This window comes from Entelurus aequoreus, linkage group LG23, assembly GCF_033978785.1.
Source record: "Entelurus aequoreus isolate RoL-2023_Sb linkage group LG23, RoL_Eaeq_v1.1, whole genome shotgun sequence".
Taxonomy (NCBI): Eukaryota; Metazoa; Chordata; class Actinopteri; order Syngnathiformes; family Syngnathidae; genus Entelurus; species Entelurus aequoreus.
Genome location: NC_084753.1, coordinates 42,387,973 through 42,412,079, shown reverse-complemented (window position 1 = coordinate 42,412,079; position 24,107 = coordinate 42,387,973). Strand labels below are relative to the sequence as shown.

Below are 24,107 nucleotides of genomic sequence, written 5' to 3'. Positions count from 1 at the left end.
TATGCTGTTTTATTCCTTCTTCACGTCGTCACATTTAATTAGGTACACTATTAGTATAATTCAGGCCAGTATACGGTCTTACAATCATTCATTCATGCACTGTAATAAGATTTGTAATACGCGGCCCCTCGGGGAGAGAAAATAATCAAAGTTTCTTTATATAGCCCTTAATCGGGAGTGTCTCAAAGGGCTGCACGAGCCACAACCACATCCTTGGCTCAGATCCCACATCAGGGCAAGGAAAAACTCAACCCAACGGGATAACAATGACAAACCTTGGGGGGGACCGCAGATGTGGGGACCCCCAAGTCGGGATTTTTTCTAAGTGTCACATTTTAGTGTACCATTACTCAAAAAGACGGGATTTTTTTTTAAGTTTGACATTTTAGTGTGCCATTACTCAAAAAGTCAGGATTTTTTAAGTGTCACATTTTAGTGTGCCATTACTCAAAAAGTCAGGATTTTTTAAGTGTCACATTTTAGTGTGCCATTACTCAAAAAGTCAGGATTTTTTAAGTGTCACATTTTAGTGTGCCATTACTCAAAAAGTCAGGATTTTTTAAGTGTCACATTTTAGTGTGCCATTACTCAAAAAGTCAGGATTTTTTAAGTGTCACATTTTAGTGTGCCATTACTCAAAAAGTCAGGATTTTTTAAGTGTCACATTTTAGTGTGCCATTACTCAAAAAGTCAGGATTTTTTAAGTGTCACATTTTAGTGTGCCATTACTCAAAAAGTCGGGATTTTTTAAGTGTCACATTTTAGTGTACCTTTACTCAAAAAGTCAGGATTTTTCTAAGTGTCACATTTTAGTGTACCATTACTCAAAAAGTCTGGATTTTTTCTAAGTGTCACATTTTAGTGTACCATTACTCAAAAAGTCGGGATTTTTACTTGGATCTAGGCCTCTCAAAAGGTGCCTGAACCCAAACCGAGGATGTGTGGACTCTTTTCACAGCTCTTTTTCAGGGTTCCTCAGAAAATCTCCACGCTGAAGTCTTCGCCCCCAGCGTTCTTTTAGGTGGAGGAGAGAATGACCTTGCTGTAAAATGGTGAGACACGAGCTGGTATGTGGCTTCACACATTCATCAGGTGGGCTGGAATGATGCAGGGAAAGAATGGACGTAGTTGAAGGTGGGACTTTGGTAGCTCAAACAGTCCATGAGGTCCCTTCCCAAACCAGGTCTGAAAAGCGGCATTTAACAAAATGGGGTCTAGAAAGGGTGTCGACACCAAATCTTGTGTGAGTGTTTACGAAATTGGGTGTCAGGTTCAAACACTGATGACATCTATTAAACAGGACAAGAAGCAAAGAATCAAACCGAGACAGAATTCAATTTGGCTCAATTTGAGGAGAGACGCCTGGACACTGTACCCTTGCACGGTGTCTCACCACGCTCCGTCAAAAGATTGTACACCACCTCTTTTTATTTGGACTTTCCCTGATTACATGGCAACAGCTGCTTCTAAGGGGCGTGGGTCGTAAACAGCCATCGCCTTTGGTTACAGAACAGTTCAAAAGAAAAGAAGAAGAGGTCGTCTTGAGGGAGGCCAGGCCCTGCTTCCTCTTCGCTCTGTAGTTGTTGGGTCAAGACAATATATTTCTGTTGAAAGAAACAGAACACCTTCATGTTGCTTCCCATCCTACACAGTGGAGTTTTACAAGCCTTTTGATTGGTAGGATTAAAGACGGCTTTTGTCCTCTCGCCGGGAACTCAAAGTAACACAAAGTGTTGTCATAACTTAGATACAATTATGTAAAAATAATAATACTGCATAAGCTAGTGTGTCCAAATATCTGCCTGTAAGGAAATGTTGTGGTTTTTCAAATGAATTGAAGTATCCATCCATTATCTACCGCTTATTCCCTTCGGGGTGGCGGGGGGCGCTGGAGCCTATCTCGGCTACAATCGGGCGGAAGGCAGGGTACACCCTGGACAAGTCGCCACCTAATCGCAGGGCCAACACAGATAGACAGACAACATTCACACTCACATTCACACACTAGGGTAGTAATATTTTATTTTTGAATGAACTAAACTTTGTTTATATTTGAGAGCGTCTAATATTTGAGATCACGGGAGTCTATAAACTTTGTCCACATATTAAACTTTAAACTTTTTTTGCATACTAAAAAGTATGAGAGGGGACATAACATTTTTTTGTATTTTTAAGAAAAATGCAAAAAAAAACGTGTATATATATATATATATATGTGTGTGTGTGTGTGTGTGTATATATATATATATATATATGTGTATATATAAAAACACGTGTATATATATATACATACATACATACATATACACGCGCATATATATATATAAATATATATATGCGTGTATATGTACATTAGTGCATATATATACATACATATACATGCATATATATATATATACGTATACACATATATGCGTGTATATACGTATATAAACATACATATACACGCATATATATATGTGTATATATATATGCGTGTATATATATACATATACACACATATATACACATATATACGTATGCATGTGTATATATATGCGTGTATATACGTATATAAACATGCATATATATATACACACATATATATATATATATACATATATGCGTGTATATGTATATAAACATACATATACACGCATATATATATATGTGCATATATATATATGCGTGTATATATATACATATACACACACATGTATACACATATATACGTATGCATGTGTATATATATGCGTGTATATACGTATATAAACATGCATATATATATACACACATATATACATATACACGCATATATATACATATATGCGTGTATATGTATATATATGCATATATACACACACATATATATATATACATATACACATATATATATGGCTGAAATGCATTTAAACCATTTCAACATTCAAACTATTTCAACATTCAAACTATACTTACATTCACACTACATTCTGTCAGCATTTCAGTTCAACTTCAGCATTCACATATAATCTCTCCAGGAATGACCTCATCTAGTTCCTCCAGGAATGACCTCATCTAGTTCCTCCAGGAATGACCTCATCTAGTTCCTCCAGGAATGACCTCATCTAGTTCCTCCAGGAATGACCTCTTCTACTTCCTCCAGGAATGACCTCATCTAGTTCCTCCAGGAATTACCTCTTCTACTTCCTCCAGGAATGACCTCATCTAGTTCCTCCAGGAATGACCTCATCTAGTTCCTCCAGGAATGACCTCTTCTAGTTCCTCCAGGAATGACCTCTTCTAGTTCCTCCAGGAATGACCTCTTCTACTTCCTCCAGGAATGACCTCATCTAGTTCCTCCAGGAATGACCTCTTCTAGTTCCCCCAGGAATGACCTCTTCTACTTCCTCCAGGAATGACCTCATCTAGTTCCTCCAGGAATGACCACTTCTAGTTCCTCCAGGAATGACCTCATCTACTTCCTCCAGGAATGACCTCATCTAGTTCCTCCAGGAATGACCTCATCTACTTCCTCCAGGAATGACCTCATCTAGTTCCTCCAGGAATGACCTCATCTAGTTCCTCCAGGAATGACCACTTCTAGTTCCTCCAGGAATGACCTCTTCTAGTTCCTCCAGGAATGACCTCTTCTACTTCCTCCAGGAATGACCTCATCTAGATCCTCCAGGAATGACCTCTTCTACTTCCTCCAGGAATGACCTCTTCTACTTCCTCCAGGAATGACCTCTTCTAGTTCCTCCAGGAATGACCTCTTCTAGTTCCTCCAGGAATGACCTCTTCTAGTTCCTCCAGGAATGACCTCATCTAGTTCCTCCAGGAATGACCTCTTCTAGTTCCTCCAGGAATGACCTCTTCTACTTCCTCCAGGAATGACCTCTTCTACTTCCTCCAGGAATGACCTCATCTAGTTCCTCCAGGAATGACCTCTTCTAGTTCCTCCAGGAATGACCACTTCTAGTTCCTCCAGGAATGACCTCACCTAGTTCCTCCAGGAATGACCTCTTCTACTTCCTCCAGGAATGACCTCTTCTAGTTCCTCCAGGAATGACCTCATCTAGTTCCTCCAGGAATGACCTCACCTAGTTCCTCCAGGAATGACCTCTTCTACTTCCTCCAGGAATGACCTCATCTAGTTCCTCCAGGAATGACCTCACCTAGTTCCTCCAGGAATGACCTCATCTAGTTCCTCCAGGAATGACCTCACCTAGTTCCTCCAGGAATGACCTCTTCTACTTCCTCCAGGAATGACCTCACCTAGTTCTCCCAGGAATGACCTCACCTAGTTCCTCCAGGAATGACCTCATCTAGTTCCTCAGGAATGACCTCTTCTACTTCCTCCAGGAATGACCTCATCTAGTTCCTCCAGGAATGACCTCACCTAGTTCCTCCAGGAATGACCTCTTCTACTTCCTCCAGGAATGACCTCTTCTAGTTCCTCCAGGAATGACCTCATCTAGTTGTGTGTGTTTAACTTGATGGTGCTAGAATACCCTGAGTGGACCTAAAAAGAAGTGTGACGTCACCGTGGCTCGCGCCTCGAGTCACGTGACCCATGTGGGGAATGCTGTAGGAAAAAGAAGAGCAGTCACGTTTTAGACTCTTTTTTTCTCTCTCTCTTCTCTCCCACCCCCGCGCTGCTCTGCAAGGGGGAGTGGGAGTGGGAGTGGGAGTCATGAAAGAGTGCGTGTGTAGCCCCAGCCCTCCCTCGCCTGTACAGCTGGCAGTCTGAGTGAGCGAGTGAGCGAGCGTGGATCTCCGTGGACTCTTCTCTTGTCTAACTGCGCTTTGTTTACCTCAGCAGTTTGCAGCCATCGTGGACGTCTTCCACGCGCCTCGTTGTGCACAAAGAAGGTAAGCGGCAGGAAACACGACACAGTTAGTAACTATTAGATGTCGGCGACACCTGCACGGAACTAAAGTCGTCACTTTGTATTCACTTTTGATCATTTTCCACTAGAACTCATGTTGTGATTCCACTCTATAGTTCCCACTTTTCTTTTTTAATGACTTTCATTTCCTGTCCTAATGCTTTTGTTTTGCTTCCACTTCCGGTGGGAGTCCTTGTTTTTGTTGTACCTTCACGTACTGTGCCAGCACGCCTGTTTGTCACTCGTTCATCTAACCATGCTAACAAAGTGTTTTCATGAGTTCATCTAACCATGCTAACAAAGTGTTTTTCATGAGTTCATCTAACCATGCTAACATTAAAGTGTTTTTCATTCGTTCATCCAACCATGCTAACAAAGTGTTTTTCATTCGTTCATCTAACCATGCTAACAAAGTGTTTTTCATTCGTTCATCTAACCATGCTAACATTAAAGTGTTTTTCATTCATTCATCTAACCATGCTAACATTAAAGTGTTTTTCATGAGTTCATCTAACCATGCTAAAAATTAAAGTGTTTTTCATTCGTTTCATCTAACCTTCTGACTGCATGCTAACATTAAAGTGCTAACTTTTTTCTCTAATTCCCCAGCCATACACCTTAGTCATATAACTTGGTATGTGATACAAGCTAACTGTTAGCATGCTAACGTTAGCTTGCTAACATGTTAAAATTAGCATGATAACTTTTTTTGAACTAGTTTTGCAACCGTTTACACCAGTCATAAAACTTGGTATGTGACACAAGCTAATTGTTAGCATGCTAACGTTAGCCTGCTAACATGTTAAAATTAGCATGCTAACTTTATGAAGTAGTTTTGCAACCGTTTACACAAGTCATAAAACTTGATATGTGACTGTTAACTGTTAGCATGCTGATGTTAGCATGCTAACATTAAAGTGCTAATTTTACCCTTTATTTTCTAATTCCCCAGCCTTACAACTTAGTCATATCACTTGGTATGTGACACAAGCTAACTGTTAGCATGCTAACCTCAGCTTGTTAACATTAGCATGCTAACTTTCTAAGCTAGTTTTGCAACCGTTTACACCAGTCATAAAACTTGGTATGTGACTGTAAACTGTTAGCATGCTAACTTTCTGAGCTAGTTTTGCAACCGTTTACACCAGTCATAAAACTTGGTGTGTGACTGTTAACTCTTAGCATGCTAATGTTAGCATGCTAACATTAAAATGCCAATTTTACACTTTTTTTTGTCTAATTCCCCAGCCTTACAACTTAGTCATATCACTTGGTATGTGACACAAGCTAACTGTTAGCATGCTAACCTCAGCTTGTTAACATTAGCATGCTAACTTTCTGAGCTAGTTTTGCAACCGTTTACACCAGTCATAAAACTTGGTATGTGACTGTTAACTGTTAGCATGCTAATGTTAGCAAGCTAACATTAAAGTGCTAATTTTACACTTTTTTTTTGTCTAATTCCCCAGCCTTACAACTTAGTCATATCACTTGGTATGTGACGCAAGCTGACTGTTAGCATGCTAACCTCAGCTTGTTAACATTAGCATGCTAACTTTCTAAGCTAGTTTTGCAACCGTTTACACCAGTCATAAAACTTGGTATGTGACTGTTAACTGTTAGCATGCTAATGTTAGCATGCTAACATTAAAGTGCTAATTTTACACTTTTTTTTTTGTCTAATTCCCCAGCCTTACACCAGAGTCATAAAACTTGGTATGTGACATTTGTTAACTGTTAGCATGCTAACATTAAAGTGCTAATTTTACACTTTTTTTTCGTTTAATTCCCCAGCCTCACACCAGAGTCATAAAACTTGGTATGTGACATTTGTTAACTGTTAGCATGCTAACATTAAAGTGCTAATTTTCCATTTTTTTCCGTTTAATTCCCCAGCCTTACACCAGAGTCATAAAACTCGGTATGTGACATTTGTTAACTGTTAGCATGCTATCAATAAACACTAGCAAAAACGCTTGTAAGCGGGTTAGCATATTAGCTCACGCTGACAACGCTAGCTTCATTACATTTCAAGAGCACGTACAAATGTGCGTAAAAACACTCCTACGGACGTCTCGCATGGGATTTTGTAAAACTTACAAACGTGACTTGGACTTGTACGAGTAGAAACGCTATGGACGGCAATTGTACTCTTTGGTCGAAACAGAATGTACAAGATGGCGCCGTAGCACAAACAATAACGCACCTATTCAATGTATTTGCTTGTGTTTAAAAAAAATAATTTTGCATTATGAATAAAAATCCATAATTTAGCTTCACCGTTTTATAAGCCGCAGGGTTCAAAACGTAGGAAAAAAGTGGCTGAATTTACATAATTGTTCTTTTAACAAGCAGGAATAAAGTAAGTTATTTTGTTCTTTCCCCAGGTAAAATAATGTTGGCTGCAAAGCACTTCCTCCTCCTCCTCGTCGCCATGTGTTCGCCGCGCTGCTCGGCGCAGTCGACGCCGGCCGGCGCCACCACGCTCGCCGCCCCCGGCCCCTCGCCGCCGCTCGCCACCCCGCAGCCGCTGGCGGAGAGGTTAAAGGTGCGGCTGGCCGGCTACCCGCGCAAACACAACGAGGGCCGCGTGGAGCTCTTCCACAAGGGCGAGTGGGGCACCATCTGTGACGACGACTTCTCCATCGCCAACGCCAACGTGCTGTGCCGCCAGCTGGGCTTCGTGGCCGCCACCGGGTGGACGCACAGCGCCAAGTACGGCAAGGGGCAAGGTAGGCGTGGCTAGCTCTCCGACAGACATCAGGCGTGGGACTAAGAATGACCAGGCCCCTCCCCGCCCGTGCAGGTCAAATCTGGCTGGACAACGTGATGTGCGGCGGGGGCGAGAAGAGCGTCCACCTGTGCAAGTCTCGGGGCTGGGGGAACAGCGACTGCACCCACGACGAAGACGCCGGAGTGGTGTGCAAAGACGAGAGGATCCCCGGCTTCGTGGACACCAACGTCATCGAGGTGATTAGATTTTTTATTTAATTTAATTTGTTAATTTATTTAATTTTTTAAAACTATATTTTATTACTATTTATATACTATTGAAATTGCTGGTTTGTCTTCTATACATACCTTTTTGAGGCCTTTAACATGCACGAAAAGTCCCCATATTTTGCAGGCGCGTCAGGTAAAATGTATTTCATTTTATTTATTTATTTTTGTTATTGGTATTATTATTTATTTATTTTTTTAGATTTATTTATTTGTATTTTATTTTAACTTATTTAGTTTTGTCATTTTTATTTTATTTTATATTTTTATTTATTTATTTTGTATTTATTATTTTTATTTTATTTTATTACTATATATATATATATATATATATATATATATATATATATATATATATACACACACACACTATTGAAATTGCAGTTTTTTTTCTTCTATACGAATGGACGCTTTTTTGAGGCCTTTAACATGCACAAAAAGTCCCCATATTTTGCAGGTGCGTCAGGTAAAATGTATTTCATTTTTTAAATTTATTCTTGTTATTGGTATTTTATTATTTATTTATCTTTCTAGATTTATTTATTTGTATTTTAATTTAATTTATTTAGTTTTGTCATTTTTATTTTATTTTATATTTTTATTTATTTATTTTGTATTTATTATTTTTATTTTATTTTATTACTATATATATATATATATATATTTATATATATATATATATATATATATATATATATATATATATATATATATATATATATATATATACACTATTGAAATTGCAGTTTTTTTTCTTCTATACGAATGGACGCTTTTTTGAGGCCTTTAACATGCACGAAAAGTCCCATATTTTGCAGGCGCGTCAGGTAAAATGTATTTCATTTTATTTATTTATTTTTGTTATTGGTATTTTATTATTTATTTATTTTTCTAGATTTATTTATTTGTATTTTATTTTAATTTATTTAGTTTTGTCATTTTTATTTTATTTTATATTTTTATTTATTTATTTTGTATTTATTCTTTTTATTTTATTTTATTACTATATATATATATATATATATATATATATATATATATATATATATATATATATATATATATATATATATATATATATATATATATATACACTATTGAAATTGCAGTTTTTCTTCTTCTATACGAATGGACGCTTTTTTGAGGCCTTTAACATGCACGAAAAGTCCCCATATTTTGCAGGTGCGTCAGGTAAAATGTATTTTTATTTTATGTATTTAGTTTTGTAATTTGTATTTTATTTTATTTTTTAAATGTATTTATTAGTACTTTCTTTTCTTTTATTTATTGATTTAGTTTTGTAATTTTTATTTTATTTTATATTTTTATTTATTTAATTTGTATTTATTTATTTTTTATTTTATTACTATATATATATGTATTAGGGCTGCAACAACTAATCGATTAAAATCGATTATAAAAATAGTTGCCTATTAATTTAGTCATCGATTCGTTGGATCTATGCTATGCGCATGCATAAAAAAATAAAAAAAATAAAAAATAAAAAAATAAAATAAACCTTTATTTATAAACTGCAACATGTACAAACAGCTGAGAAACAATAATCAAAATAAGTATGGTGCCAGTATGCTGTTTTTTTCAATAAAATACTGGAAAGGATAGAAATGTAGTTTGTCTCTTTTATCCGATTATTAATCGATTAATCAAAGTAATAATCGACAGATTAATTGATTATCACATTAATCGTTAGTTGCAGCCCTAATATATATATATATATATATATATATATATATATATATATATATATATATATATATATATATATATATATATATATATATATATATATATATATAAAAAGAGAAAAAAATAGCCCCTCCTACCAGTTCCACGTATCAAATTACATCTGCCATTAATCGTGATTCATTTTGAGTTAACTATGAACAAACTGCAATTAATTGCGACTGAATATTATAATTGTTTAAAAGCATCTCAGGGAACTTTATTTTATTTTGTACTCGGTTCTAAGCCAATAACTGCTCTTTATAGTAACAGGACTGAAAATAACAAAGCGTACATCAATACAAGACCATTTTTATGCTTGAAAATACTTAATTTAGGACCAAAATGTAATTTATAGAATATCAGAAGCATATACACACACACATATATATATATATATATATATATATATATATATATATATATATATATATATATATATATATATATATATATATATATATATATATATATATATATATAAATAAAAATAAAAACCTATATATTATTAGTTAAATGTTAGCTTTTTCTCATTACGATTTTTTGCTCTTTTTTTCACATTTTAAAATTGCTGTTTTTGTTCTTTTCGAAAGATATTAATTAAAAAAAATATGAATGTGGGTGTGAATGTTGTCTGTCTATCTGTGTTGGCCCTGCGATGAGGTGGCGACTTGTCCAGGGTGTACCCCGCCTTCCGCCCGAATGCAGCTGAGATAGGCTCAAGCGACCCCAAAAGGGACAAGCGGTAGAAAATGGATGGATGGATTTATTCAGATAGTAATATCACAGGTTGCATGAGCAAACATCTTTAAGCATGATCATAACAATCCACATTTAGTGTAAAACTGGTGTAGCTCCTCCTCTGAATGCAAGTGCTCCTACAGCAGGAATATCAATTCTGTTTTCACACAAAATCTGGCAAGACGCCAACCTGGCAATTTATTATTTTTGTTATCGTGCCGCCAGGCTCACGTGGACGAGGACCAACTGGAGGAGGTGCGTCTCCGGCCGGTGGTGGCGGCGGCCAAGAAGAAGCTGCCGGTCACGGAGGGCGTGGTGGAGGTGAAGTACAAGGACGGCTGGGCGCAGGTCTGCGACGTGGGCTGGACGGCCAGGAACACCCGTGTGGTCTGCGGCATGCTGGGATTCCCTCACGAGAGGAAGGTCAACAAGAACTTCTACAGGTCGGTACTTGTTCTCTTGGATCAGAGGTTCTGAACCTTTTTTACCTAGGGGCCCACCTTGTCCACTAAAGCAGTGGTCCCCAACCACCATTGATCTATATTGATATATAATGTATATATTGTGTTTTTTATGTTGATTAAAAAAAAAAATAATAAAAAACATTTTTTTTATTTATTTATTTATTTATTTTTTAATTTCTTGCGCGGCCCGGTACCAATCGGTCCGCGGACCGGTACCGGGCCGCACAGGAAATTTTTTAAAAAAATGTTTGTTTTTTTTGTTTTTTTTTTAAATCAACATAAAAAACACAATATATACATTATATATCAATATAAATCAATACAGTCTGCAGGGATACAGTCCGTAAGCACACATGATTGTATTTATTTATGTAAAAAAAAAAAAAAAAAAAGTTGTTTTTTTTATTTTTTTATTTTTTTGAAATCAACATAAAAAACACAATATATACATTATATATCAATATAAATCAATACAGTCTGCAGGGATACAGTCCGTAAGCACACATAATTGTATTTATTTATGTAAAAAAAAAAGAAAAAAGAAAGAAGTTTTTAAAAAAAAAAAAAATATTTTTTGAAATCAACATAAAAAACACAATATATACATTATATATCAATATAGATCAATACAGTCTGCAGGGATACAGTCCGTAAGCACACATGATTGTATTTATTTATGTAAAAAAAAAAAAAAAAAAATTATTTATTTATTTATTTTTTAAATCAACATAAAAAACACAATATATACATTATATATCAATATAGATCAATACAGTCTGCAAGGATACAGTCCGTAAGCACACATGATTGTACTTATTTATGTAAAAAAAAAAAAAAAAAAAATTATTTATTTATTTTTTATTTTTTGAAATCAACATAAAAAACACAATATATACATTATATATCAATATAGATCAATACAGTCTGCAGGGATACAGTCCGTAAGCACACATGATTGTATTTATTTATGTAAAAAAAAAAAAAAATTATATACACCCCAAACCCCCCCACCGGATTACTGGATGAGGTCATCTCAAAGATTACTGGATGAAGTCATCACTGAATTGCTGAAGTTGAAGTGAAAGGCTGACAGAATGTAGTATGAATGTAAGAATAGTTTGAATGTTGAACAGTTTAAATTTCCAGGAAAACCGGAGTTTGGTGTGGAACTTGGGGAAGTGTCAGTTTGAATGTCCAGGATGAGTGGAATGTGTTGATGTTGGAATGGTTTCAATTAGAGATGTCCGATAACATCGGTCTGCCGATATTATCGGCCGATAAATGCGTTAAAATGTAATATCGGAAATTATCGGTGTCGTTTTTTTTATTATCAGTATCGTTTTTTTTTTTGTTGTTGTTTTTTTTGTTTTTTTTTATTAAATCCACATAAAAAACACAAGATACACTTACAATTAGTGCACCAACCCACCCCATTTACACTCATTCACACAAAAGGGTTGTTTCTTTCTGTTATTAATATTCTGCTTCCTACATTATATATCAATATATATCAATACAGTCTGCAAGGGATACAGTCCGTAAGCACACATGATTGTGCGTGCTGCTGCTCCACTAATAGTACTAACCTTTAACAGTTAATTTTACTCATTTTCATTCATTACTAGTTTCTATGTAACTGTTTTTATATTGTTGTACTTTCTTTTTTATTCAAGAAAATGTTTTTAATTTATTTATCTTATTTTACTCATTTTTTTAAAAAGTACCTTATCTTCACCATACCTGGTTGTCCAAATTAGGCATAATAATGTGTTAATTCCACGACTGCATATATCGGTTGATATCGGTATCGGTTGATATCGGTATCGGTAATTAAAGAGTTGGACAATATCGGAATATCGGATATCGGCAAAAAGCCATTATCGGACATCCCTACCAATAAGTCAATTAAATAAAGAAAAACAAGTTAAAAAAAAAAAAATAATAATAATAATAATCAGAAATAAAATAAAATAATATAAACAGATAGTTAGTAATTATAAAAAAATATATATATATAAAAAATATATATATAAAAATATATATATATATATGTATGTAGAGAGAGACATAAAGGGAGTACTCTTTTTTTTAGGCAGTATAATCACTAATTCGAGAAATTACAAGTCAGGCTTATGTGTTGTGACATAATTGACCCATTTTTCCCCAGTATGAAGTACATTTCTCCACTTCATAATGAATTAAAAAGCAGTTATCTTCTCCATATTATAAACTATAAATCACAAAAGGATACCACAATGGACATTTATAATACTATCATAATAATATGTGCCAGCTTTTTTTAAACATGTTAATTTATTTATCTTATTTTACTAATTTTTTTTAAAAAGTACCTTATCTTCACCATACCTGGTTGTCCAAATTAGGCATAATAATGTGTTAATTCCACGACTGCATATATCGGTTGATATCGGTATCGGTTGATATCGGTATCGGTAATTAAAGAGTTGGACAATATCGGAATATCGGATATCGGCAAAAAGCCATTATCGAACATCCCTACCAATAAGTCAATTAAATAAAGAAAAACAAGTTTAAAAAAAATAAAAATAAAATAATAATAATAATCAGAAATAAAATAAAATAATATAAACAGATAGTTAGTAATTATAAAAAATAAAAAATAAACTTAAAAAAAATCTAAAAAAAAAAAAAAAATATATATATATATATATATATATATATATATATATATATATATATATATATATATATATATATATATATATATATATATATATATATATATATATATATATATAGGCATAAAGGGAGTACTCTTTTTTTTTTTTTAGGGAGTATAATCACTCATTCGAGAAATTACAAGTCAGGCTTATGTGTTGTGACATAATTCACCCATTTTTCCCCCAGTATGAAGTACATTTCTCCACTTCATAATGAATTAAAAAGCAGTTATCTTCTCCATATTATAAACTATAAATCACAAAAGGATACCACAATGGACATTTATAATACTATCATAATAATATGTGCCAGCTTTTTTTAAACATGTTAATTTATTTATCTTATTTTACTAATTTTTTTAAAAAAGTACCTTATCTTCACCATACCTGGTTGTCCAAATTAGGCATAATAATGTGTTAATTCCACGACTGCATATATCGGTTGATATCGGTATCGGTTGATATCGGTATCGGTAATTAAAGAGTTGGACAATATATCGGATATCGGCAAAAAGCCATTATCGGACATCCCTACCAATAAGTCAATTAAATAAAGAAAAACAAGTTAAAAAAAAATAAAAATAAAATAATAATAATAATCAGAAATAAAATAAAATAATATAAACAGATAGTTAGTAATTATAAAAAAAAAAAAAAATACTTAAAAAAAAAAAATAAAAAAAAAATATATATATATATATATATATATATATATATATATATATATATATATATATATATATATATATATATATATATATATATATATATATATATATATATATGTAGAGAGAGACATAAAGGGGGTACTCTTTTTTTTAGGCAGTATAATCACTCATTCGAGAAATTACAAGTCAGGCTTATGTGTTGTGACATAATTCACCCATTTTTTCCCCAGTATGAAGTACATTTCTCCACTTCATAATTAATTAAAAAGCAGTTATCTTCTCCATATTATAAACTATAAATCACAAATGGATCCCACAATGGACATTTATAATACCACTTTAGGCATCAAATTCCAAATGAGCTAATATTTGCCAAAAATAACAACGTTTTCCGGTGTGAACGTGAAATATCTCGTCTTTGCAGTCTATTCAATTTATTATAAGTTGAAAAGGATTTGTTGTATTCTCTTTTTATTTACCTTTTACACAACTTCACTGCTTTTGTATTTATTATTACTTTGGACTAAACTCTGGTTTATCGCTACTTGTCAAAGGACTTGTTTATTGCGTCTCTCCAGACTTTGTAGCAAACGAGCATTTCCCCTGCAGGATTACGTGATATACCCAGTAGCGTGGGTGAGGTGATATACCCAGTAGCGTGGGTGAGGTGATATACCCAGTAGCGTGGGTGAGATGGGTGAGGTGATATATCCAGTAGCGTGGGTGAGATGGGTGAGGTGATCTATCCAGTAGCGTGGGTGAGATGGGTGAGGTGATATACCCAGTAGCGTGGGTGAGATGGGTGAGGTGATATATCCAGTAGCGTGGGTGAGATGGGTGAGGTGATATACCCAGTAGCGTGGGTGAGATGGGTGAGGTGATATACCCAGTAGTGTGGGTGAGATGGGTGAGGTGATATATCCAGTAGCGTGGGTGAGATGGGTGAGGTGATATACCCAGTAGCGTGGGTGAGGTGATATATCCAGTAGCGTGGGTGAGATGGGTGAGGTGATATACTCAGTAGCGTGGGTGAGATGGGTGAGGTGATATATCCAGTAGCGTGGGTGAGATGGGTGAGGTGATATATCCAGTAACGTGGGTGAGATGGGTGAGGTGATATACCCAGTAGCGTGGGTGAGATGGGTGAGGTGATATACCCAGTAGCGTGGGTGAGATGGGTGAGGTGATATACCCAGTAGTGTGGGTGAGATGGGTGAGGTGATATATCCAGTAGCGTGGGTGAGATGGGTGAGGTGATATACCCAGTAGCGTGGGTGAGGTGATATATCCAGTAGCGTGGGTGAGATGGGTGAGGTGATATACTCAGTAGCGTGGGTGAGATGGGTGAGGTGATATATCCAGTAGCGTGGGTGAGATGGGTGAGGTGATATATCCAGTAACGTGGGTGAGATGGGTGAGGTGATATATCCAGTAACGTGGGTGAGATGGGTGAGGTGATATATCCAGTAGCGTGGGTGAGATGGGTGAGGTGATATATCCAGTAGCATGGGTGAGGTGATATATCCAGTAGCGTGGGTGAGATGGGTGAGGTGATATATCCAGTAGCGTGGGTGAGGTGATATATCCAGTAACGTGGCTGAGGTGGGTGAGGTGATATATCCAGTAGCGTGGGTGAGATGGGTGAGGTGATATATCCAGTAGCGTGGGTGAGATGGGTGAGGTGATATATCCAGTAGCGTGGGTGAGATGGGTGAGGTGATATACCCAGTAGCGTGGGTGAGGTGATATATCCAGTAGCGTGGGTGGCTTTTTTTTTGTAACTCCCAACTTTCCCTTTCAGTCCTGGCTTGTAGTGGCAATATGTCTCATGTGAACAGATGTGCTTTGACACGGACGAGGATGTTTGCCTTCGCCGCTCACATTCCTGCCAAGGAGCACAGAAAGGGAGGCTTTTTGCTCTTTCCCCACGCAGACGTCTCGCAGGAGCACGAGGAGAATTGTGTGCCTTTTTCTCCCAGGTGTGTGTGAAAGGAAAGGTCTAGAAACTCTCTCCCCTTGAAATACTTTGGATTAGTGTACTGTACATCCCGGGAAAGCACACTTAATGTGTCCACAAACACTCTTACAGCACCATTTTGCGGTATGGTTGCCAAGCAACCGTGGTGCAGTGCGTACGGAAAGTATTCACTTTTTACACATTTTATTTTTCAGCCGTATTCCAAAAAGAAAAGAACATTTTCAAAAATGGTCCTCAAACTTCTACACACAATACCCTGTAATGACAATGTCAGGTTTTTTTTGTTAATTTTCTAAATTATAGATTTTATTTGTAAAAAGCACTTTACATTGAGCAAACAAAGTGCTACAGTGTATTAAAAAAAAACAACAAAAAAAAAACTAGAACTAAAAATATATATATATTTTTTTTAAAGAAGGGTTTTAAAGCCTTTTTTAAAAGCATCCACAGTCTGTGGTTCCCTCAGAGGGTCAGGGAGAGCGTTCCACAGACTGGGAGCGGCGGAGCAGAAAGACCAATCTCTAAATGTATGTATTAAAAGTAAAAAACGTAAGAAAACACATGTACATAAGTATTCACAGCACGTCATTTTTTCCACATTTTGTTATGTTTCAGCCTTATTCCGAAAACGAAAAAAATCAAAATAAACAATTGTCCTCAAAATTATTTCACAATACCCTATAATGACAATGTGAGTTTTTTTAAAAATAATTTTCCAAATGTATTCATAGTAAAAATTTAAGAAAAGACATGTACATAAGTATTCACAACGCGTAATTTTTTCCACATTTTATGTTTCAGCCTTATTCCAAAATGAAAATAAATAAATAAATAAAATGGTCCTCAAACTTCTACACACAATACCCTATAATGACAATGTCAGGTTTTTTTTGTTTATTTTCTAAATTATAGATTTTATTTGTAAAAAGCACTTTACGTTGAGCAGACAACCTCAAAGTGCTACAGTGTATTAAGAAAATAAATAAAAAGATAATAAAAATAAAAACTAGAACTAAAAATATATTATTTTTTTTTTAAAAGAAGGGTTTTAAAGCCTTTTTTAAAAGCATCCACAGTCTGTGGTTCCCTCAGGTGGTCAGGGAGAGCGTTCCACAGACTGGGAGCGGCGGAGCAGAAAGCCAGGTCTCTAAATGTATGTATTAAAAGTAAAAAAACCTTAAGAAAACACATGTACATAAGTATTCACAGCGCGTCACTTTTTTCAGCCTTATTCCAAAATGGAAAAAATAAAATACAATTTTAAAAAAATGGTCCTCAAAATTCTACACACAATACCCTATAATGACAATGTGAGTTTTTTTGGTCAATTTTCCAAATGTATTAAAAGTAAAAAAAAAAATAAGAAAAGACATGTACGAATTGTTTTAGTTGAATTGTAAAACCGTGAATGAAGGATTCACACGAGTAGAAACGCTATGGACGGCGGGAAGACGAAACGGCGCTCTACTTCATGTTTAAAAAATAAAATATGGAAGGACACTGCGGCGCCTCCAGAGTGCGAAGATGGTGCCTAATAGCACAAACAAACACTTTAGCAAAGAAAAATCCATAAATTAGCCGCACCGTCTTGTAAGCCACTGGGTTTAAAGTGTAGGGGAAAAAAATTAGCAGCTTATAGTCCGGAATTGACGGTAGTTTTGACGTTCGTCGTCAACTCCACAAGAATGTTGGTAAACGCTGCCAGGGGGTCGGCTTCCATCTCCTCTGGTGGCCCGCTTTTGTTGGGCGCCAAATTGTAGAGGTTGCCCTCTAGCGGGTTCCTCGGACCACCACACACTGCCACGAGAGCCCGGATTTCTGGGTCCAACACTGTTTTTATTTGCATACAGATTGCTCGGCTTTTGCTTTCCAGCAAAATGTCTTCCTTTTTCCGAGTCCGTGTCCCTCTCTCTCTCTCTGGCTCCCACTCCAACTCTAACTCCGTGTCTCGCTCCGGCTGCTGCTAATGAAGGCGACAGGTGATTAGATAACAAGGCCCACCTGGGCCATCCACGCACCTGTCGCTGTCTTCGAGGCCGGTCCTTGCACACCCCGTTCCGCGGCAGGCCCGCGGGCCACGCCCCCCTCCACAAGGGGTTAGCTATACTTCTACTAATGGACCATGTGTCTGCATCCCCTGCAGGTTGTTCTTGGAGCGTCAGAAGAACGTCTTCCGCGTCCACTCGGTGGCGTGCGCGGGCACGGAGGTGCACCTGGCGGCCTGCCCCCTGCGGTTCAACGCGGCCAACGGCACGTCGACCTGCAAGGGCGGCTCGCCCGCCGTGGTCGGCTGCATGGCGGGGCCGCTCTTCCTGCAGACCAGCGGCTTGAAGAAGAAGAAGCCCAGAACCTCGGTAACGTTGCCATCACACAGAGCTAACTGTTGACATACTGAGCCCACGAGCTGCTGCGGCGCCTCAGAGTTGGTGAAAGTTAGTTTGAGATTATAAATCATGTCCCGGGCCTGTTTAGTAGGAGGCTATAAACCGAGGATACGTGGCGAGGATCATCTATAAACCAAGGATACGTGGCGAGCATCATCTATAAACCGAGGACACGTGGCGAGGATCATCTATAAATCATCTATAAACTGAGGATACGTGGCGAGGATCGTCTATAAACTGAGGATACATGGCGAGGATCGGGACAAAAAGATGCTTTTTTTTTTTTTTTAGTGAGGATTATGTTGCATTCATCATCTGAAGCACATGTCACACTTCTAGGCCCAGGGGCCAAATGTGGCCCCCCACATCATTTTATAAGGCCTCTAAATATACTTTACAATAATATACTATCTTGTCTTACGAAATTTGTATATATGAATATTTATATATATATGAATATATACAGTATACATATATATATATATATATATATATATATATATATATATATATATATATATATATATATATATTATATATATATATATATATATATATATATATTATATATATATATATATATATATATATATATATACATATATATATATATATATATACATATATATATATATATATATATATATATATATATGTATATATATATATTATATATATATATATATATATATATATATATATATATATATATATATATATATATATATATATATATATATATATATATATATATGTAGGCTATATATATATATATATGTATATTTTTTTGGATAATCTAATTAAGACATATATATATATATATATATATATATATATATATATATACACACATATATATATATATATATATATATATATATATATATATATATATATATATGTGTGTATATATATATATATATATATATATATGTCTTAATTAGATTATCCAAAAAAATATACATATATATATATATATATATATACTGTATATATTCATATATATATATATATATATATATGAATATATACAGTATATATATATATATATATATATATATATATAAATATATATATATATATATATATATATATATATATATATATATATATATATATATATATATATATATATATATATATATATATATATATATATATATATATATATATATATATATATATATATATATATATTTATATATATATATATATATATATATATATATACTGTATATATTCATATATATATATATATATATGAATATATACAGTATATATATATATATATATATATATATATATATATATATATATATATATATATATATATATATATATATATATATATATATATATATATATATACACACACACACCATAATATATACATATATGTATGTATATATATACGTGTACATGTGTGTATATATGCATGTGTATATATGTATACATATGTATACAGTATATACATGTGTGTATATATACGTATAAATGTAAATATACCTGTGTGTGTATATATGTAAATATGTATACATATATTGGTATATATGTATACATACTGTATACATATACTGTATATGTATATATACATAAACATATGTATTTGTATTTATATTATATATATATATATACATGTGTATATATACACATGTGTATATAAATACAACTGTGTGTACACAATATACACCAAAATGTATATGTATATATACATATTGATGTATATACTGTATATATACACGTATGTATATAAGTGTATACATGCATGTGTGTATATATATATATATATCTGTATATATATATATATATACACGTATATACGTGAATGTATATACATATGAATACATGTGTGTATATATATATACATATATACACATATATGTATACACACGCATGTGTATACATATATGTATACATATATACAGTATATGCACACATGTATAGACACATATATGTATATTGACCTGTATGTGTATATATATATTTATATATATATATATACACATATATACTGTATATACGTATATGTACAGTATATATGTACATACTGTATATATACATATATGTGTATATATATATATATATATGTATGTTTATTAATGTGTGTATATATGTACACAAATGTGTGTATATGTATTTGTCACACAGCAAGCAGGTAGGGGCAGAATTTGTCTAGTGCAGGTATTCTCAAACTGTTCCATGTGGTGGTACGCCAAAGAATCACTTCATTATTCACAGTGTTACTGTTCAAAGTGAAATGTAGGCCACAGGCTTCTAGGAACTGACACTATGCACCAACATTTTGGCTACTTCCCTTTGGTTTGTAAAGTGAACCCACTGACCCTTACTCTGTGTGTGTGTGTGTGTGTGTGTGTGTGTGTGTGTGTGTGTGTGTGTGTGTGTGTGTGTGTGTGTGTGTGTGTGTGTGTGTGTGTGTCCACCAGAGCAATGTGAGGCTGAAGGGTGGTGCCAGGCTTGGTGAAGGTCGTGTGGAGGTGTTGAAGGGCAGTGAGTGGGGCACGGTGTGTGACGACCGCTGGAGCCTGCAGTCAGCCAGTGTGGTGTGCAGAGAGCTGGGCTTCGGCAGCGCCAAGGAGGCCATGACGGGGGCACGCATGGGTCAAGGTGGGATTCACACACAAAATACACCTGGCCTGCAACCTTTGACCTCCAACACCTCATGCTGCTGAGGAGGAATGAGTGTTGGAAGCAGCGTTGCCAGATGTTGTGGAGCAACTAGCAACTCGCAACCCATCACTTTATTATTGCAAGAGTCAAACTATAAACATAGTTCACTTTTGGAAAACTGAAATTGTTTGAATAACTTGAGATTTTTAAACCCCAACTGATGTATGAACTTTACCTGAGGGACAATTTTTTTCTCTCATTGTGTTTCCACACTGTGGAAAATGTCTGTTTGTCTAATCCAAGATAAACTTATTTTATTCCACTTGTGTGTATATATACTGTTTTTATGGTCTATACAAGTCTTGGAATGTATATATATATGTGTATATATATATCATTTTTTGACAGAGCCTAATTCACTACTACTCCTTCCAAAAAAATATAAAACATAATAAATAATAAACATAATATAACGGAAAAAAAAGAGAAATTGAAAAAATAAATAAAAACATAATAAATTATAAACATGATATAACGAAAAAAGAAGAGAAATTAAAAAAATAAATGAATATAAAACATAATAAATAATAAACATAAAACGAAAAAAAGGAGAAATTGAAAAAATAAATGAATATAAAACATAATAAATAATAAACATGATATAACGGGAAATAAAGAGAAATTGAAAAAACAAATGAATATAAAACATAATAAATAATAAACATAATATAACGGAAAAAAGAGAGGAATTGAAAAAATAAATGAATATAAAACATAATAAATAATAAACATAATATAACGAAAAAAGAAGAGGAATTGAAAAAATAAATGAATATAAAACATAATAAATAATAAACATGATATAACGAAAAAAAAAGAGAAATTGAAAAAACAAATGAATATAAAACATAATAAATAATAAACATAATATAACGAAAAAAAGAGAAATTGAAAAAATAAATGAATATAAAACATAATAAATAATAAATAATAAACATAATATAATGAAAAAAGAAGAGAAATTGAAAAAATAAATGATTATAAAACATAATAAATAATAAATAATAAACATAATAAAACGAAAAAAAAAGATAAATTGAAAAAATAAATGAATATAAAACATAATAAATAATAAACATAATATAACGAAAAAAGAAGAGGAATTGAAAAAGTAAATGAATATAAAACATAATAAATAATAAACATGATATAACGGGAAAAAAAGAGAAATTGAAAAAACAAATGAATATAAAACATAATAAATAATAAACATAATATAACGAAAAAAGAGAGGAATTAAAAAAATAAATGAATATAAAACATAATAAATAATAAACATAATATAACGAAAAAAGAAGAGAAATTGAAAAAATAAATGAATATAAAACATGATAAATAATAAACATGATATAACGGAAAAAAAAGAGAAATTGAAAAAACAAATGAATATAAAACATAATAAATAATAAACATAATATAACGGGAAAAAAAGAGAAATTGAAAAAAATAAATGAATATAAAAAATGTGTGGAAAACATTATACTGAGTTTTTCAATTTTTTTTTAACTTATTTGTTTATCATATTTCTCTTTTTTATTACATTATGTGTTTTATCCTGTATATAATAAAACAAAAAGACAAATCAAATAAATAGATAAATCTTTTATGAACGTTAATGTCCTGGGTGTGTGTTTAGGCCTGGGTCCCATCTACATGAACGAGGTGAGGTGTGTGGGTAGTGAGAAGTCCATCTGGAAGTGTCCCTTCAAGAACATCACGTCTGAGGACTGTCAGCACACCGAAGACGCGGCCGTGCGCTGCAACATACCCTACATGGGCCTGGAGAACTCGGTCAGACACACCTTTTTACTCTTTTCTGTCCTGCAAGATACAGCAGGTCCTCGGTCTACTACAGGTGGTCCTCGGTCTACTACAGGTGGTCTTCGGTCAAGTGTAATAATTCATGGTAAATCCAACACCCAAGTGTAATGGTAATTCCAACACCCAAGTGTAATAATTCATGGTAGTTCCAACAGTAATAATTCATGGTAATTCCAACACCCAAGTGTAATAATTCATGGTAATTCCAACACCCAAGTGTAATGGTAATTCCAACACCCAAGTGTAATAATTCATGGTAATTCCAACAGTAATAATTCATGGTAATTCCAACACCCAAGTGTAATAATTCATGGTAGTTCCAACAGTAATAATTCATGGTAATTCCAACACCCAAGTGTAATAATTCATGGTAATTCCAACAGTAATAATTCATGGTAATTCCAACACCCAAGTGTAATAATTCATGGTAGTTCCAACAGTAATAATTCATGGTAATTCCAACACCCAAGTGTAATAATTCATGGTAATTCCAACAGTAATAATTCATGGTAATTCCAACACCCAAGTGTAATAATTCATGGTAGTTCCAACAGTAATAATTCATGGTAATTCCAACACCCAAGTGTAATAATTCATGGTAATTCCAACACCCAAGTGTAATAATTCATGGTAATTCCAACACCCAAGTGTAATAATTCATGGTAATTCCAACACCTAAGTGTAATAATTCATGGTAATTCCAACACCCAAGTGTAATAATTCATGGTAATTCCAACACCCAAGTGTAATAATTCATGGTAATGTCGCTGTGTCGTACCCACCAAAAGGTGGTAAAACGAGGACCTCCTGTCGTTGAACCATGTCTGGTGAAGAAAATGTGTTTGTTGTCACTAATGCATGATGATGTCACACTCTTGGCTGCTGAGTCATGATGATGTCACACTCTAAACTGCTGAGTCATGTGACATCTTTGCTTCAGTAGCGTCAACTAACTATTGGCAACCATGACTAACAACCGTGCTTCACCTACCATTAATGCATTTTGGTATTCCCGCTGACCTTGTCACGTGCAATCATGCTAACTTTAGCATGCTAACTTTAGCATGC

General features: G+C 34.2%; 1 protein-coding gene across 3 annotated transcripts in view; it reads left to right on the top strand.

Annotated features, from left to right (window-relative positions):
- The first annotated feature begins 4,579 nt into the window (after positions 1-4,579).
- Positions 4,580-24,107, top strand: part of LOC133640750 (lysyl oxidase homolog 3B-like) — a 40,255-nt gene continuing 20,727 nt past the window's right edge. For 2 of the 3 annotated variants that reach the window (XM_062034329.1, XM_062034326.1), the window contains exons 1-7: positions 4,580-4,833; positions 7,238-7,582; positions 7,657-7,820; positions 10,560-10,777; positions 18,290-18,500; positions 20,975-21,155; positions 22,855-23,009. In XM_062034329.1, coding sequence (XP_061890313.1) covers positions 7,246-7,582; positions 7,657-7,820; positions 10,560-10,777; positions 18,290-18,500; positions 20,975-21,155; positions 22,855-23,009 — 1,266 coding nt within the window. In that variant the 5' untranslated portion in view covers positions 4,580-4,833; positions 7,238-7,245. The remainder of the gene's footprint in view (positions 4,834-7,237; positions 7,583-7,656; positions 7,821-10,559; positions 10,778-18,289; positions 18,501-20,974; positions 21,156-22,854; positions 23,010-24,107) is intronic. The other variant, XM_062034327.1, reaches the window with a different exon arrangement.